Below are 18,928 nucleotides of genomic sequence, written 5' to 3' on the forward strand. Positions count from 1 at the left end.
AAGTCTGACAACAAGTTGTGACAGAGTCAAGTTCCCTTTAGAGTGTCTAGAGGAGTTTCCTGCCTTGCCCCTCCCAGCTTCTTGTAGCCCCAGATGGTCCTTGGCTTGAGGCAGCACCACTCCCATCTTCAACACCCGCTTTCCCTCTGTCTTCACATTGTCTCTCCTTCTCTATGTCTGGCTTTGGGAGCTCAGTCGCTCAGTCATGTCTGACTGCAACCCCATGGAAGGTGGCCCACCAGGCTCCTCTGTTTTGGAATTCTCCAGAGAAGAATACTGGAGTAGGTTGCCATGACCTCCTCCAGGGAATCTTTCTGACCAAGAGATCAAGCCCAAGTCCCCTGCATTGACAGATTCTCCACCAATGAGCCACTCAGGAAGGCCTTTCTCCGTGTCTTACTTCTTATGAGAACACCAGTCTTACAGAAGAAGGGCCCTCCCCCTACTCCAGGATGACTTCATCTTAACTGATTATACCTGAGATTACTCTATTTCCAAATAAGTCACATTCTATAATGCTGGGGATTAGGACTTCAACATACCTTTCACAAGGACACAATTCAGTCTAGGAAGACCATTTATTCCTACAAAGAGGAATGCCTTTCAACAAGCTTGGGTTATGTTGTCTTAGAGCCGCTGGGATTTGTTTTCTCTGGACTATTTTAGATGCCAGGTTTTCAGTTTTCATTAAGCAATGGTATAAGAAATGACTTAAAGAGTGACACAGTTGTATTTACTAATAAAAGTCATTAGGAACACTGCCCCATTTGAATTTTTTTTTTCAGAACTCAGTGTGACAAAATATTTCCATCTCACTGACTTATTGGTTTTCTTTTAGAGTCAAAGTGAATCATATATTTAATTATGTGGATTATTTTTTCTTACTTTGGTTGCCAGGAAACTTAAAGATTTGGTCATAATTTTAATAACTTTGTAGGATGCTGCATCTAGCTATCTGTATTTTTATTTCTCCTCTGGTGTTGATATTTCATTTACATTTGGATGTTAAATAATTTTTAAAACTACTTTTTATATTATTACAAGTCACTTGAATACTTTGTTTTAAAATGTAGGTAATAGGTAGAAAAAAAAGTAAATTCCCCTTTATCTCTCTCTGCCTCTCTTTGTCATCCACAGTAGATTTTCCTGTTGTTCAGCTGATCCATCACTGAATGGCTAATCAAAGATTATAAGCCATCAACATTCTATATTCCAGTTTATTTTTTAAGTGGATAATTCACAGGTAAACAGGGAGAGGGGGCAAGACAATGACTCACCTTATTTTTGAGCAATAATTTAGATCTCACTGACTTCATTCAAAGATATTTTTTAAAAGCCCCCCAAGATAGCATCAGACGCATCACTGACAATCACACTAAAAACACCAAGAAGTAAACTGAAGAAAATTGAACTTGGAGGATAAGTTATTGAAAAAAAAAAATCACACAGAATTTAGCAGAATACGATTTAGAAAGAAAGTAATCACCAATAAGATGAAAGATGTGGACAACAGACAGTGGAGAACTGACATATGAATGACTCTTGTCTTTGAAGATGTGAATGAATAAATGGAACTGTAAACATTTACATAATAGAAGAATTTTCTGAAATAAAGGAGATCTTGAAATTACACTTTGAAAGGGCTCACCACATTCCAAGAAAATTTAATAAAAGCTTTTTTCACTTCAAGGATTGAAGAAAAAATCCTACAGTAATCTAGGCAGAGGGAAAAAGGTCACCTTCAAAAAAAGAGAAATCATATGCTTAGAAGAAAAAATGTAGAAACTATACCAAACATTTAATATAAATTACTCTAGGAATGGATTTATTGGGAATTTTTACTTTCTATTATTAATTTCTGATTGTTTTAATTTTTACCACATAGATTGTTTTCATAATGAATAAAAATTTTAAACATTTCTTTCTTTAGAATCTTCCTGATTAATTCCATTGTCATTCTTTCCTTTCTTAGGGGAAGAACTGTTCCACCTTCCTTCCAAGAATAAACATCTCATAGTTCCATCTTCTGTGGAATGTTAGTCTATTGATCATCCCCTCTGTTCTGAATTTCCATGTTTCTGGTTCTAGCAGCTTCTTCACTTCACTCTATAAACACAGTTGTCTCCTTTCCCTAAGCGTAGAGCAGACTCCCAGTTCCCACCTGAAATCTCATTACAAGGCTCCAAACATCCCCTAATCTGTCTCCATCTTCCAGCCTCCCCAATCCCTGAAACTCTTCTACAGTGTCCTGGAATTTATGAGCCCACATCACTTTTCATTGCTACCACTCTGGTTCAAGCCACTATTATTTCTTGCCTTCATTACTGCAATAGCTTCTGGCCTATCCACCCTTGCTCTGTGATTTATCCTAGAGAGAGAAGCCAGAGTAACCCTTTAAAAATATTCCTGACCATATTATTGTTCCACCCAAAAGTCTACAGTAGCTTCCCATTCCATTCAGCATGAAAAGCAAAGGGCTTGTAGAGTCCTCCGCCCTACATCCCCTGTTCCAACTCAGTGGTCATCCTCAGTTCTCCTGCTTCTCACCCGCAACTCTCTCTAACCCAGCCACACTGGCATCCTTGCTATGTCTTGGAAACTCCAGACACATACTCACCCTGTTGTTCAGTCACTCAGTCGTGTCTGACTCTTTGCAACCCCATGGACTGCAGATCGCCAGGTCTCCCTATCCCTCACAATCTCCTGGAGTTTGCTCAAACTCATGTCCATTGAGTCAGTGATGCCATCCAACCATCTCATCCTCTGTTGCTGCCCCTTCTCCTCCTGCCTTCAATCTTTCCCAGCATCAAGGTCTTTTCAAATGAGTTGGCTCTTCGCATCAGGTGGCCAAAGTATTGGAGTTTCAGCTTCAGCATCAGTCCTTCCAATGAATATTTAGGACTGATTTCCTTTAGAACTGACTGGTTTGAACTCCTCGCAGTCCAACGGTCTCTCAAGAGCCTTCTCAGGCACCACAGTTCAAAAGTATCAATTATTCGGTGCTCAACTTTTGTTATGATCCAACTGTCACATCAATACATGACTATTGGAAAAACCATAGCTTTGATTAGATGGACCTTTGTTGGCAAAGTAATGTCTCTGCTTTTTAACATGCTGTCTAGGTTTGTCATAGTTTTTCTTCCAAGGTGCAAGTGTCTTTTAATTTCATGGCTGCAGTCACCATCTACAGTTATTTTGGAGCCCAAGAAAATTAAGTCTGTCACCGTTTCCATTGTTTCCCTATTTATTTGCGTGAAGTAATAGGACCAGATGCCATGATCTTAGTTTTTTCAATGTTTTATAAACATTTTTAGTTTTTTAAACCAGTTTTTTCACTCTCCTCTTTCACCTTCATCAAGAGGCTCTTTAGTTCTTCTCTTTCTGCCATAAGACTGGTATCATCTGCATATCTGAAGTTATTGACAGTTCTCCCAGCAATCTTGATTCCAGCTTGTGCTTCATCCAGTCCTGCATTTCGCATGATGTACTCTACATAAAAATTAAGCAAGCAGGATGACAGTATACAGCCTGATGTACTCCTTTCCCAATTTTGAACCAGTCTGTTGTTCCATGTCCAGTTCTAGCTGTTGCTTCTTGACCTGCATACAAGTTTCGCAGGAGGCAAGAAAGGTGGTCTGGTATTCCTATCTTTATGACTAACTCTTCTCTCTCCCTGAAATGTTTTTCCCTCAAAAATCCACAAGGCCACTCTTTTACCAACACCCATTCTTCCTTTGAAAGTTACCTTCTCAATAAAATTTACCATACTTAACATTTCAGCCCACATTCTCTCCTGAATTCTCAGTCTCCTTTGTGTGTGTGCATGCTAGGTCACTTCAGTCATGTCTGACTCTGCAACTCTATGGACTGTAGCCCACAGGGCTCCTCTGTCCATGGGATTCTCCAGGCAAGAATACAGGAATGGGTTACCATGCCCTCCTCCCGGGGATCTTCCAGACCCAGGGATTGAACCCAAGTCTCTTATGTCTCCTGCATTGGCAGGTAGATTCTTTACCACTGGAGCCACCTGGGAAGCCCCAAGCTCCTTTATCCTGCCTATTTTTTAATAACATTTGTCACTTTCTAATATACAGAATTTACTTATTTAGTTTATATTTATTATTTATTGTCTCTCCCCCACACACATTAGAATGTAATCTCCATAAGGCAGTAAACTTTTTGTTTTATTTATTGATGTATCTCAAGTATCTATTAATAGAACGATGCCTAGTTCATAGCAGTCACTCAAAAGAGATCTGTTGACAGAAAAAATGGTTCACAGCCTTGTCAAACCTAATGCACCCTTTAACAAGAAATATGGGTTAATATCCTCTAAGATTGTGAAGGGGAAGTCATAAGCTACCTACATATGTAGTTTTTTATTTTTATTATTTTTTTTTAAAAATGTTTTATTTTTTAAATGCCAATAAATACAACATGTGTACAGTATGATAACAAAAGCTCCCCTCAAATATCCCAATCCCTTCCCCAAATATACACACCATGCCTCCCTCCTTGCTGATAACAACAGTTAGCAAATGTGGAGCGTATTTTACAGACTTTTATCTATGCATCTACAAACATACACACACATACACAACTGTAATAGAGGATAGTGTTTTTGAATAAGCTTATACAATGGCAAGCCACTCCAGTACTCTTTTTTTTTTTTTTTTTTGAACAGAGGAAAATTTATGCGTCGAACCTGGACTGGTCACTTATGATAATATACATGCTACAATTCCATTCTCCCCAATCATTCCACCTTCACCCTCTCCCACAGAGTCCCAAAGACTGTTCTAAATGCCTATATCTCTTTTGCAGTCTCTTATACAGGGTTCAGGTTACCATTTTTCTAAATTCCATATATATGCGTTAATATACAGTATTGATGTTCTTCTTTCTGGCTTACTTCACTCTGTATAATTGGCTCCAATTTCATCCACCTCATTAAAACTGATTCAAATGCATTCTTTTTGATGGCTGAGAAATACTCCATTGTGTATATGTACCAAAGCTTTCTTATCCATTCATCTGCAGATGGACATCTAGGTTGCTTCCATGTCCTGGCTATTATAAACAGTGCTGCAATGAACATTGGAGTACATGTGTCTCTTTCAATTCTGGTTTCCTCGGTGTGTATGCCCAGGAGTGCGATCGCTGGATCATATGGCAGTTCTATTTCCAGTTTTCTGAGGAATCTCCACACTGTTCTCCATAGTGGCTGTACTAGTTTGCATTCCCACCAACAGTGTAAGAGGGTTCCCTTCTCTCCACACCCTCTCCAGCATTTATTGCATGTAGACTTTTGGATAGCAGCCATTCTGACTGGTGTGAAATGGTATCTCATTGTGGTTTTGATTTGCATTTCTCTGATGATGAGGGATGTTGAGCATTTTTTCATGTGTTTGTTAGCCATCTTTATGTCTTCTTTGGAGAAATGTCTGTTTAGTTCTTTGGCCCATTTTTTGATTGGGTCACTTAGTTTTCTGGAATTAAGCTGCAGGAGCTGCTTGTATAATTTGGAGATTAATCCTTTATCAGTTGCTTCATTTGCTATTATTTTCTCCCATTCTGAAATTATTTTCTCCCAGTTTTTTAAAAATTCAAATACTGAAAGGAAAATATAAATGTGTGATTCAATGTGGAACTGCTCAGGTATCCCTAAACTAAAAGAACAAATGAAGCAGTCAGATGCTTGCATCCATCTGTAGAATCATCATGAAATGGATAGCACAAAATGAACTGTATGGCTGATTCTAATTCCAGGAATGGCACTGTCATTTCACTATGTGAAAAACAGTTTATGTTTACATATAAAATAGATTCTAGACTCACATAAATATAATCAGGCTTTTCATCTACACGAATGAGCAGGGGACAATCAATTCACACAGGACGTGGGACAGTTCTTTGCTGAGCAGGACTGTCCCGGGCATTGTCCCAACCAACTACATTCCAGCAGTTCCCTACCTACAATCACTGGAACAACCAAAATCACTCTGGTGAATTTCCAAACCAATTCCTGGAGGTACTTTCATCCCAAGAGATCTCGATCTGTAAGTCCAGTGGCCTTTGACAAGCTCCTCCTCACTTCTCTTTCCTGCATTTTTCCCTTTCCCCTCCCCCAATTCCTGCCTGCTGTCATAGTCTCACTCCTCCCCTCCCCCTGCACACCTCTGCTGCCCTTTTTCCTCTCCACATGATCTTCAACTAAGTCTCAGAGTTCTGTTTCTACACATATCCAAAGTCACACTTCCAACTGCCACTTTGTCACTGAGACACAAAAAGCCTCCAGTCATACGTGTCCAAAATCAGTCATCTTCCAAAACCTGTTATTCCATCAGTTGTACCTATTTATGTGAATGACATCATCCACTTCATCTAGAATGGACAACCATCTTTGTCTCCTACTCCTCACTCCTGAATCCAGTTGATTGTACCATTCTGTCCATTTGCCCCCTGAGGTGTCTCATATTTGCTTCCTTTTTTATCACTAGCTCAAACTCTCATCACCTATAACTTAGAATATTGTCACAGCCTCCTAACTAGTACTTCTATGCCAATTTATCTTTTGATACATCCACAAAAGGAGTTTCTCCAGACAATATTAATATCTATTAATAATATTATTTATACTTAGCTTTAGGAACTTCCCTGGCAGCTCAGTGGTAAAGAATTAGCCTGCAGTGCAGGAGATGTGGGTCAGGAACATTCCCTGGAGTAGGAAATGGCAACAACCCACCCAGTATTCTTGCCTGGAAAGTCCCATGGACAGAGGAGACTGACCAGCTACAGTCCATGGGGACACAAAGAGTTGGACACGACTGAGCAACTAAGCGCACACACACACACACACACGCACGCACACACACACGCACACACACACACACACACACCCCGTACCTGGCATATCATAGGCATTCAATTATATTTAATTGAGTGTTCATTATATGCCAGGCATTATACTAAATGCTTCTCACTTTTAATCTTCACAGCACATGACAAGATAGGAACGATTCATTATTCATAGTAGGAATTATTATTATTTAAATTTTAAAGATGAAAAAGAGGTTTGGGGAGGTTAAACAACTTACCTAAGGTCACAGAACTAGCTCCAAAGTGACAACAGCAAGATTCTAGGTCTATCTGGCTTCTAAAAAATCCCTGATTTTGCTTTTTTTTTCTTTTCATTTTTTGGATACAACTTTCTCATATTGTCTCTAGCCCAATTACTACCTCCTATTCAGTCTCTGCATCTGTGCTACCTGCTTTTTCCTTCCTCCTCCATTCTTCCAGTCCATAGGTTCTTCTTTTGGTTTCACTTATTTCCATATTTAGTAAAGATTTATTATCAGCTCTTTCAAGGAAGTCCTTCACAGCAGGCTCCCCTCTTTCACTGCGCCCACCACATCCGACACAGCCCTCCTCCCTAGGCTCTCTTCCCAGCTGCTAAGAAAAGGGGTGGAGGAGAAAAAGAATTGCGCTGGGAGGTCGGGGTGGGGGTGGTGAGGGCGAAGGGTGGGAGGGGGAGGACGAAGGGTGGGGGGGCCCCCCAAACTCCGGAAGTGCGAATACAAAAGACTCCTTGCATTTTTGAGTTTTCCTCCGCGTATCTGTTTTGCTTTCTGGTTCCAATAAAATGCACTAAGTCAGTAAAAGGTGCTTTGTAAACTGTAAAGTGCTCTCCAAATGTAATGGGCAATTATTCACTCTCCCTTTGCATGCCCAGGGCTTCAACTGAGTGAGCCACACAATAGGTGTTCCAAGCAGAGGATGCCACTTGCATGTTTGGGTGAAAGAAGTAACGTTCTAATGTGGACTTGGCCGGAGGAAATCTCTGCTTGTCATAACTGCCAAAACCCAGCTCAAAACTTCATCAGAATTGCCACGTGCGAATAAGTCAGGAAGAAAATGGTATCAGCCTGAAAACTCCCTGTTTAAAAGCTTCTCTTGGAGTGTTTCACACCTCCAGCTCCCAGGAAGTTCTAAGTTCTTGCAAATGTCCTCCCTTTACCTTCTTAGCGCCCTGGCCCCATCCCTTCCCTCCCGGGCCTCTCGGCTTCCTCGCCGACCCAGCCCTCGGACCCTCGCCCCGAGGCCGGAGACTACAAGTCCCGGCGTGCCCCGCGCGCCCGGCCGGGTGCGCTGGGGCTGGGCGCGTGGCGGCCGGCGAGCTCTGCACCGGGGAAAGCCTCCCGGCGCTGGCCATGCGGGGAGGTAAGTGATCGCTCGTGCTACGAGGGCACTGGGAACGCGCCCGTCCTACCCCCCCTGTCCAGGATGGAAGGAAACGAAGAAAGCCACAAGAAAAACCTCCCTGCCCTCCCGCGTCTCTGCTGTGTGCCCGGTGCTCCTGCAGCTTGTTGTACCCCCCGAGTGTGCTATCTGTCACCCCGGAGTGGAAGTCGGGGCAGAGGCGTGCCCGGCCCCGGGGAGCGCGGCGGCTCCCCGGGGGCTGCAGGGCGGAGCTAGCAGGAGGGGACCTGGAGATGGCAAGGCTCGGCTGGGCGCTTACCGAGCACCACACCTCCCTACTCCCTTTCCAAAGATAAGTTCCCCTGGGGAGACCCCAGTCCCAAACACAAACGATTTCTTGTTGAAAATCTTAGCCAGAAACTTTCCCCTCTGTCACCAGTGCCACAAGCGAGTCGTTTGGCTATCGGACGTGACCGCTGATTCAAGTCTCTTCGGCATCCCTTCTCCTGCCCTATGTTCTGCCCCCACCGCCCCCTCTCCAGGCCCTCCTCAGTTTCCCCTGGAGACCCTCTAGGGCCCTGCTGAGCTCGGCCCTGCCCTTCGGCGACTTCTTGAGGTGATTTCTGCAGCGCTGTGTACCCAGGTCTGCGCTCGGAGATTCGGGCTGGAGACGCCTGCGGGCGGATACCTGGAGGCAAGGCGGGGCGGATGGTTTCTCCGGGAGGGTGCTTGCTCACTGGGGGATGAGAGATCAATAAAAGAAGCCAACTGAGGCACCAGTTTCCCATCCTTCCTGACCCATCTCCCTTCCTATCTGAGCCCATTTCCAAGTGTCCCTGAAAGTACTGCTCCTGAATCTCAGCACGAGGACCTCTGAAGTTACTTTAGCACATCCCATGATATCCTGGATCAGAGGGTCTTGTTGGTTTGTATCTCTCTCACTCCTCCTACACACACAGACACAAACACAATGCATAATGCACATTCTGCAAACACGAATACCACGACACTGCGCACACCACAAACACGTATACCACAGGTATAACACCCACACATATTACACAGCATACACTCATCACACATACTGCATTTATGCTATGCCCTACACACACACCAGGCACCACATTACACACAGATACACTTAATTTTTATTAGCAGAGAAGAGGGTTAATATCACTTTGTTGGAGGGAGTGAGGAGGAAGTGGTTGAGTACTAGTATAGATGCTTATACCCACAAATGTCAGTTTACTCCAAAATTAGAAATTAGCTGATGAATGAAACCTCCTGTTGTCAGGATATGTGACTCATTTTTTTTATAAAATGGGATTGATTTTTCACATCTTCTGAAACCCACACCCTTGTCTAACAGGCAAATTTTGATCACAACAGACAAGACAGTAAGGGATGCCCTCTTCTATACGTAGGAAGAAATTCTTGGAGAAACAGAATCCTTTCTCCTGTGAGGGTGTCTGAGAGTCAGTATAGCTGCACTTGCTTTGCCTCTCTTCTTTCAAGAGCGGTGGGCTGAACCTAATATTGTTCTAAGCGATGCCATGACAGTGCTGTCAGGGTACTCTCTTCTCTATCCCTTGCCCCCAGGACTCATAGCCCAGCTACCTTCCATTTGAATTTAGTTGGAAAACAGTTTAGACACCTCAGATCAAGTTCAAAAGCATTATGGAATCTGTTGGTGAAAGAGTCCTCTGTCTCCAGAAGAGTTCATCATTTTGATCATTGGTGATAAAACAAACCAAGAAAAAACCCCTTGTTTGAACTGTGCTTAAAAAATAGTACTCAAAAATAAAAGAATATTTAGAAGTCTTCCCTAAATTATTATTATTTTCTCTTTCAAGGGGGCAATTGCAAAGATGTTCAGAGAGAGCGTTTGAAGTTTTTCTCAGCGATGATCTTTCAAGAAGTTGAAAATTTCTAATACCATTCCTGCAATAAGTAAGGGGAAGAAAATTGACTTTGAAATTCAGATTGCTAATTTAGATCATAGTTGCTGATTTTCTAGTACCCTTAAAAATTGCTAAAGAAAAGAGAGACCAGCAGCTTTCTCCTCAATTCTGCCCAGTCTATAGTTTTACAGCAGGAGATGACTTTTTCTAGGATCCTTCTGCCCTACCTTGAGAGGTTTTGTTGACATCTTGACCTGAAAGTGTGCAAATATTATTTCAGTGACAACCATTTATGTTTCTAGTTACATACAGTATGTTTGTGGAATGGGAATGTTTCCCTTGAGCAGTAGTTCCCAGTCAAGCAAGAGAACTGTGAGACTGATCAGGGTAACTTAATCAAAAGATCATGCCTGGCCTTTATTCTACCTTCACCTTTCCTGAACTGGGACTTAGGATGGTGGAAGATACTATGAATTTGGGGGTTGGCACAAATCTTCTTTGTCATATGTAATTAATATAGTAGCAGGTGCTCATAGAAAAGAAATGTTGAATTTGTTGAATTATGCTTTTTATGCAACTGGGGAAATCTAGTAAAATGAAACCTCCCAGACTAATTGTTTTTGTTTCATAGAATAAAGTTTGTTTTATTTTGAGTGTTTGGCTGACTTCATCTGGTAAGATGAATGCCAAAATTAAAGAATGTGGGCGTTCTCAGGCGATCTGGTCATCTCCTTTGCATCCTCTCTGAAATATGTTACTTCCTGCATAATGAAGTAAAAGGATTTTCTGCTGGGCAGTGCTTTCCTTATTCTCACAAAGAGCTTGAAAGCCAGCCCTGGGATCTTTGTCAGCAAAAGAGTAACACAGGGCTGCAGCTTCTGGGTGTTCACTGAATATAGCCCATAAGCACTGGACTTTCCCTTATTTTTTCTCCCACAGGGAAGAACAAAAAAATAGTTTGACACATGGCATTCATGCTTAGAACAGCAAAGACATATGATGCAGAAACAAGGAAGGGGAGGGAGAAAATAATAGCCTCTTGATGCAGTTTGTTTTTCTTTGATCAAGACAGGTGCAGGGAGAATTCTGCAGCTTGGGGACTTGTGATTCATTCACTTCCACTAATTGTGCTGAAGGTAGTTAGCAAAAGTGAACAGGCACACTGTAGCTTTAAAAAGTCAGCCATGAACCAGAAGGCTGTTGGTGCAGCTTGTGTGTGATTCCTAACGTCATGTTGGCTGAGAGCCAGCCTGGTTTTATTTCACTGTGTCAAATTGTACCTCCTTATTGAATTCCTTTGCCAGCCTACTTTGTGAAAGAAAACATTGGGGTTTCTTTGGCTGTTCTTGATAAGCCTATAAAAAATGACATGTTTTAGTTGCTTCTAGGTAGGTTTTCTTTTTACTCTTCCACAAGAAAAGAAAATAATAATAATAAGACAATGTAGTGTGGTGTTGCAGAGTATCATTGTGAGTGTTTTGTTTTGTTTTGTTTCTGAGATGCTTAGAAAATGGTGAATGTGTAACAGTTTCCAACTGAAGTGAAATCATTCTTTTGGCATGGAGCAAGCAGCACTATCTTCTGTCTACTCTGTAACCGGTGTGTGGATGTATGTTAATATCTAGATGTATATTAAATGTTGGATTTCTCTATGAATGATCTAAGTGGTGTAGTGACTGGAAGTTTGTGTGTGTGTGTGTGCGTGTATATCAGCAGTGAAGATTATCCCACACTTACAGTATTATTTGTTAATCATCTACTTCTGTAACAATGATAAAATCTTGTGAATATACTAAATGATGCACTTGTCATGTCAGAGTAATCCCTAGGGAAGAAGTGCCGAAGTATAAAGTGATTTGAGAGGAAATGTATTTAATTTATGGCTTCAGCTGTAGGAGAACAAGCACATTTCAGAACTAGTTTTTTGTTTTTTTTTCAGCAGTTTTGTTTGTAGCTTTTTCATCTTGCTAATAGCATATTAATTGTAGAGGGATTTTATTTTTTCTGTGTTCTTCCTACTAAACAAAAAGACGAAGTGATGGATGCTAACTGTATCTCCTTGAATGTTTTGATGATTTTTACATAAATCTAATGAGCTGCCTACCCTCTCGTGTACACACACACACACACACCAGCGGCACCTTTCTGTTTTTAGAGATATCTGGCATTTTCGTGAGCTTCCAGCTTTACTAGAGCATGGCCATCTCACAGACAGGTTTTTAAGGTTTTCATTGAGAATATATGAGGTAGGGGAATACTTGCTGACAAAAGCTTTAAGTGGTCTTTTGCATCGCAGTGGAAAAACAGAGAAGTGGGAGTGGACAGAAAAAAAAAAAAAATACAGTAAGAAAAAAAGAAATCACAGCCCGAGGTGGAAAGGGGAGGAAAAGTGGGGTTGTTTTTATCGACTTTGACTCATTTATGAGTTGCAGTGTCTTAAGTGAGAGCTTGGCACTGGGAGAAGCTGTGCCAGTTCACACAGCACTTGTTTTGAACAAGGATTCAATTTCATTTGCAAATGCTTATTGTCGAGGCAGGGAGTGCCAGCACAGATGAAAGCACCCCAATCTGTCTCCTCCAATTCTTTAGGTTTAATCACATCTCTCCAATCACTGAGAGAACTGGAGATTTAAGCAAACATATACGTGAATTGGTGTGAGGCTGTAAAAGGGACCATTATGTTTCCGATTCAGAATATATATTCTTCTCTCACTTTCAAAGAATTAAACACGAGCTTTTCTCCCTTATTGATTAGTTGCTGAAGTAAAGGAACCCTGCAGCCTCCCCATGCTATCTGTTGACATGGAAAACAAGGAAAATGGCTCTGTCGGTGTAAAAAAGTAAGTGAAACTGGCTTGTGAGTTCTGCTTCTGCAAACAACAGAGGGACTTGGGCTCTATTTTTATACTTCTTGCTTATCTACTACAATACACTGTGGGGGTTGTCTTGGTTGATTGGTCTACACTGGCGACCAGCTTCCCCTCTCCCCCCAGCCCCAATTGCCTTTTTCTGTATTCCATTTCTAAGAGATGACTCAGACATCAAAGTGCATAAAGAGTTAGTGTATCAGGCTTTAAAACAGGGAAGGTTGAAGATTCCAGCCCTGAATTCTGTATATTGAAACAAAAACACAGAGCAAACATAGACTCTGCCTCCCAAGTCCATAGGCTACAAGGGCTGTGGGGAGGGGGGTGGCGGTGTGTGTGTGTGTGTGAGGGGGAACAGAAAAGAGAGATTGAGTCTTTTTTGAATAAAACCACCCATCTCAAAAATGAAAGCTATAGGAAGGGAAGGAAAAAAGTGTCAGTAAGAATACTAAGTTTAACAACTTCTCTGTCCTCATTTTATGAACTGTTCCTTGAATGTGAAGCATTTCTGTGTATACCAAAGTCTCTTTTTTACATCTGTTCTTACAGTTGAAACTTTTGATTATATTTATTGTGAGTTACATGCTTGATACTTTTAAATAGGAAAATTTAGTTGCATTATGTGGTGTATTCTGAAACATGCTATGTACTTTAGACATAAAATATCTGTAAGTATGTGAAAAAATATTTATTCTAGGTGTTATATTTTGGCTCTAGCCACATTGCTTACAAGGAAGAAGCGTGCTCCAACACAGTGTTGTCTGTTTCATTTTTTCCCTGTCATTTTAGTTTAAAATCTCCTTCAACTTGAGCTTTGGAAGAAGCTAATGTAATCTGTAGAAGCTGTGATAACTAAATGAAAAAATAGTATGCTATATATGTTTATGAATAGAAGGTATCTTTTATATTAAAGTTGCATTAAACTTAATAAAATTTGCTTTAAAAAAATTCTCCTGTAATTTATATATCAATGCCATGCTTCCGTGCTTGTTCCCATGTTTGAAGTTTGGGGAAGATAGATGGAGGAGGAATGAAAGAAGCATGCTTTTTTGAATATGTTGGTTAGACCAACTGCTTCCAGTAGAGCCCTGAGCGGTGATGAAAATGTCCTACACAGATACTGTCTACCGTGGTAGCCACAAGCTGCATGTGGCAATTAAAAACCTGAAATGTGACTAATGTAACTGATGAACTGAACTTTTAATTTTATTCAGTTTAAATCAATTTTAAAAGTTAACAGCTTCATTGAAATATGATTGCCATATAATAAACTGCATGTGTTTAAAGTATAAAATCTGATAAGCTCTGACATTTGTATACACCCATGAAACCACTACCAAAATTAAGATATCAAACATATCCATCATCCCCACAGGTTCCTCATAAATCTGTATAATCTCTCCTTCCTGCCCTTCTCTGCCCTCATATTCCCCAGGCAACACTGGTAGTCTCTTACTGAAGATTATTTTTCCTAGATTTTTATATAAATGGAATTATTCAGAATGTACTTTTTTAGGAGGAGGGAAGGGGTCTGGTTTATTTCTCCCAGAATAATTAATTTAGGATTCGTTTATGTTATAATATGTATCAATAGTTCGTTGATTTTTATTACTAAGTGATGTTTTATTGTATGGATATACAATACTTTGTTCATTGTTTGTCCACCCACTTGTTCATAGACATTTGGGTTGTTCCCATTTATAAGGGATTACAACTAAACTGCCTTGGTCACTTGTGTACAGGTGTGTGTGTGAACATATACATTTTTCTTGGATAAGTATCTAGGAGTGAAGTGACTGGGGCATGTGGTAGGTGTATGCTAAACTTTGTAAGAAATTGCCAAACTATTTTCCGAACTAGTTGTGCCATTTTACATTCCCACCAGCAGTGTGTGAGCATTCCAGTTGTTCTGTATCCTCAGGAACTTGGTGTGATCAATCTTCATTTCATTAGGTGTGTTTTGTTTTGTTTTTTAATCTGAAGATTGCTTTGTGTAGGATGACCATTTTAACAACATTAATTCTTCCAATCCAAGAGCATGGTATATCTTTCCATTACTTTGAATCATTTTCGATTTCCTTTATCAATGTTTTACAGTTCTCTCCTTAGTTATTAGGTATAGTTTTAATTTTCATTTCTGTAATGACTGAGGATGTAGAGTTTTTTTAATGAGGTTGTTTTATCTATAGATATTCTCAAGTATTGTTCAGATCTTTTGCCCATCTTTTTATTGGGCTGGTTTTTTAATATATTATTGTGTAGAGTTTTTACATATTCAGGATACAAGTCCTTTGTTATAGATATGATTTGAAAATATTTTCTTGTTGTATGTAATTTGTTTTTTCATTCTCTCTACAGTGCCTTTCAAAGTGCAGAAGTTTTAAATTTTGATGAAGTCCACTTTATAAATTTTTTATTTTATGGATAGTGTTTTTAGTGTCACTTATCTAAGAAATATTTGCCTCGCTCAAGGTCACAAAGATGTTCTCTTATGTTTTCTTAGATTTGGGACTATAATTTTTGAGTTAATTTTGTATATGGTGTGGAATAAGAATTAAAGTCTTACTGTTGACAGTGGTTTCGGTGGTTGGTTTTTTTTTGCCTTTGGATATCCAATCATTCCAGCACCATTTGTTGAACTATCTCTGCAACTTTCTTGAAAAAATAACTGATCATATTATCTGTAGATCTAGTCTGGATTCTATTTTATTCCGTTGATATTATGTATATATTTACGCCGATACAACACTGTTTGAATAACTAAACCTTTATGATAAATCTTGAAATCAGGTAGTATTATCTGTTCAACTTTGATTTTTTTGGAACTTGTTTTGGCATTCTTAGGTCCTTTGCTTTTCCGTATAAATCAGCTTGTAAATTTCTACCCAAAAAAATGCCTGTGGTCATTTGACTGGCATTGCATTGAATTATAGATCAATTTGAGGAGAATTGACATCTTAACAATATTGTGTCTTCCAACTCATTAACACAGCATTTCAATCCACTACTTAGGTCCTCTTTAATTTCTCTCAGCAATGTTTCATAGTTTTCAGTGTGCAGGTCTTGCACATATTTTGTCAGATATATCCCTCCATATTTCATATTTTTATACTATTATTAATGGTTGTTGTTGTTTAGTTGCTAAGTCATGTCTGACTCTTCTGTGATCCCATGGACTGGAGCCTACCAGTCTCCTCTGTCCATGGTATTTCCCAGGCAAGAATACTGGAGGAGGTTGCATTTCCCTCTTTATGGGATCGTCCCAACCCAGGGATTGAACTTGCATCTCCTGCATTAGCAGCAGATTCTTTAACAGAGTCACCAGAGAAGCCCCATTATTGATAATGCTTTTAAAATTTAAATTTCTAATTGTTTATTGCTAGTATAAAGAAATATGGTAGGTTATTTTATATTGATCTTGTATCCTACAACCTTGCTAAACTCACTTATTACTTCTAATGGCTTTTTCATAGATTCTATCAGATATTTAACATAGACAGCTATATCTGGTGAATAAAGACAGTTTTACTTTTTCTTTCGCGCTGTGGATACCTTTCATTTCTTTTTCTTATTTTATTGCACTGAATAAGACCTCCAGTAAAAAGTTGAATAGCAGTGGTGAGATTAGACATCCTAATTTTGTTCCCAATCTTAAGACAAGAAAAACATTTTTACTTTTTTTCTTGTCTTTCTTTTCAGCCTGCTTTTAAAATTTTCTGTGCCATTGATTTTTGAGCAATTTGATTATGAGACTCAGTGCAGTTTTATTCATCTTTCTTGTGTTTAAAATTTGTTTTTTGGGAGGGGGAATCTATGGGCTTAGTTTTCATAAAGTTTGGAAATTTCTTTTTTTTTTTTTTAATTTTTTTCTTTTAATTTTAATTGGAGACTAATTGCTTTACAATATTGTGGTAGTTTTGCCATACATTCACATGAATCAGCCATGGGTGTACATGTGTTCCCCATCCTGACCCTCCCTCCCCCTCCCTCCCCCCTCCCTCCCCCTCCCTCCCCCCTCCCTCCCCCCTCCCCATCCCATCTCTCAGGGTCATCCCAGTGCACTAGCCCTGAGCACCCTGCCTCATGCATCAAACCTGGTCTGGGAATCTGTTTCACATGTGATAATATGTATGTTTCACTGCTATTCTCTCAAATCATCCCACCCTCACCTTCTCCCACAGAGTCCAGCAGTCTGTTCTTTACATCTGTGTCTCTTTTGCTGCCTCTCATATAGGGTCATCCTTACCATCTTTCTAACTTCCATATATATGCGTTAGTATACTGTATTGGTGTTTTTCTTTCTGACTTACTTCGCTCTGTATAATAGGCTCCAGTTTTATCCACCTCATTCCGTTCCGTCGCTCAGTCGTGTCCGACTCTTTGCGACCGCGTGGACTGTAGCCTACCAGGCTTCTCTGTCCATGGGATTCTCCAGGCAAGAATACTGGAGTGGGTTACCGTTTCCTTCTCCAGGGGAGATTCCCGACCCAGGGATCGAACCCCAGTCTCCCGCATTGGAGGCAGACGCTTTAACCTCTGAGCCACCAGGGATCCACCTCATTAGAGCTGATTCAAATGCATTCTTTTTAATAGCTGAGTGATGTTCCATCGTGTGTATGTACCATAACTTTCTTATCCATTCGTCTGCCAATGGACATCTAGGTTGCTTCCTTGTCCAGTCTATTGCAAACAGTGCTGCGATGAACATTGGAGTACATGTGTCTCTTTCAATTCTGGTTTCCTCGGTGTGTATGCCCAGCAGTGGGATTACTGGTGAAATTTTTCAACTGTTGTTTTTTGAATTTTCTTTGGTCCTTCTTCACTTCTCCTTTGGGGACTCCAGTTATAGGTTTATTTGATCACTTGATATTGTCCCACAATTCACTGATACCCTGTTAATTTTTTTCTGTTTTTAAATTTAATTTTTTCTTTTTATTTTAATTGGAGACTAATTACTTTACTAATTAAACACAGTCTTTTTTCTGTGTTTCATTTTTGGATAGTTTCTATTGCTTTTCCTTCAAGTTCACTAATCTTTTCTTCTGAAATGTATAATCTCTTGTTAATCCCACCCAATGCACTTTTCATTTCAAACAAATTTTCATCTCTGGAAGTTCAGCTTGGTCTTTTTAGATCTTTCATGTCTTCACTTTACATATCCCTCCCTCTCGCTTCTGAACATATGAAACATAGTCATAAAATTGTTTCAATGTCCTTGTCTACTGATTCTGTCACTTCTCAGTTTCAGTAGATTGGTTTTTCTTTTCACTATGGGTCATAGTTTTCTCCTTCTTTGCATGTTTGATAATTCTTTATTGAAAGTTAGGTGTTTTGAATTTTGCCTTATTGAATGTTGGATAATTTTGTATTCCTATAAATATTCCAGATCTTTGTCCTGGGATGTGCTTAAATTAGTTGGAAACAAGCAATTGAACCTTTTAAGCCTTATTTTATTAATAAGTATTGTTAGTCAGGACTAGAGCTGTATTTACCCTTCCCCCCCTCCTTTTATTGAAGTAAGACCCACATTTCTACTCTAACCAATACTCCTGAATGATGCGATATTCCTTTCTGGAAAATAGAAACAAGCACTGTTCCCAACTCTGTGTGATCTCTAAGGATTTTTGTCTCCAGTTCTTTTTCATGATTCTTTCCCCAGCCTATTTCCTCATGTGTATGTGATAATCAGTATTCCGCTGAGCAGAAGGGAAACCTCTGCACATCTCCAGAGTTCTCTCTGTGTAGCCCTCTCCTCTCTGGAACTCTGCACCCGGGCACAGCCTAAAATCTCTCATCAGGCAGTAAGTGGCTCAGGCTACCATGCTTGTTTCCCTTCCTTCAGGGATCACTATTCTTTATTGCCAGTGTCCAATGCCTTGAGTGCCAGTTTCATACATCTTGTCTATTTTTTTAGTTGTTTTAGGCAGAAGGGTAGTTCTGGGCCCCATTACTCCACCTTGA

The 18,928-nt window shown here is 40.0% G+C and overlaps 1 protein-coding gene across 3 annotated transcripts in view; it reads left to right on the top strand.

The window, feature by feature from the left end:
- Positions 1–8,002: 8,002 nt before the first annotated feature.
- SAMD13 (sterile alpha motif domain containing 13) overlaps positions 8,003–18,928 on the top strand; it is a 50,422-nt gene continuing 39,496 nt past the window's right edge. For 2 of the 3 annotated variants that reach the window (XM_055403604.2, XM_088834868.1), the window contains exons 1-2: positions 8,154–8,220; positions 12,856–12,940. In XM_055403604.2, coding sequence (XP_055259579.1) covers positions 8,211–8,220; positions 12,856–12,940 — 95 coding nt within the window. In that variant the 5' untranslated portion in view covers positions 8,154–8,210. Of the gene's footprint in view, positions 8,221–12,855; positions 12,941–18,928 lie in introns of all 3 variants that reach the window. The other variant, XM_088834867.1, reaches the window with a different exon arrangement.

Source organism: Moschus berezovskii, chromosome 4 (genome assembly GCF_049115385.1).
Source record: "Moschus berezovskii isolate FMDL1 chromosome 4, NW_MosBer_1.0, whole genome shotgun sequence".
NCBI lineage: Eukaryota > Metazoa > Chordata > Mammalia > Artiodactyla > Moschidae > Moschus > Moschus berezovskii.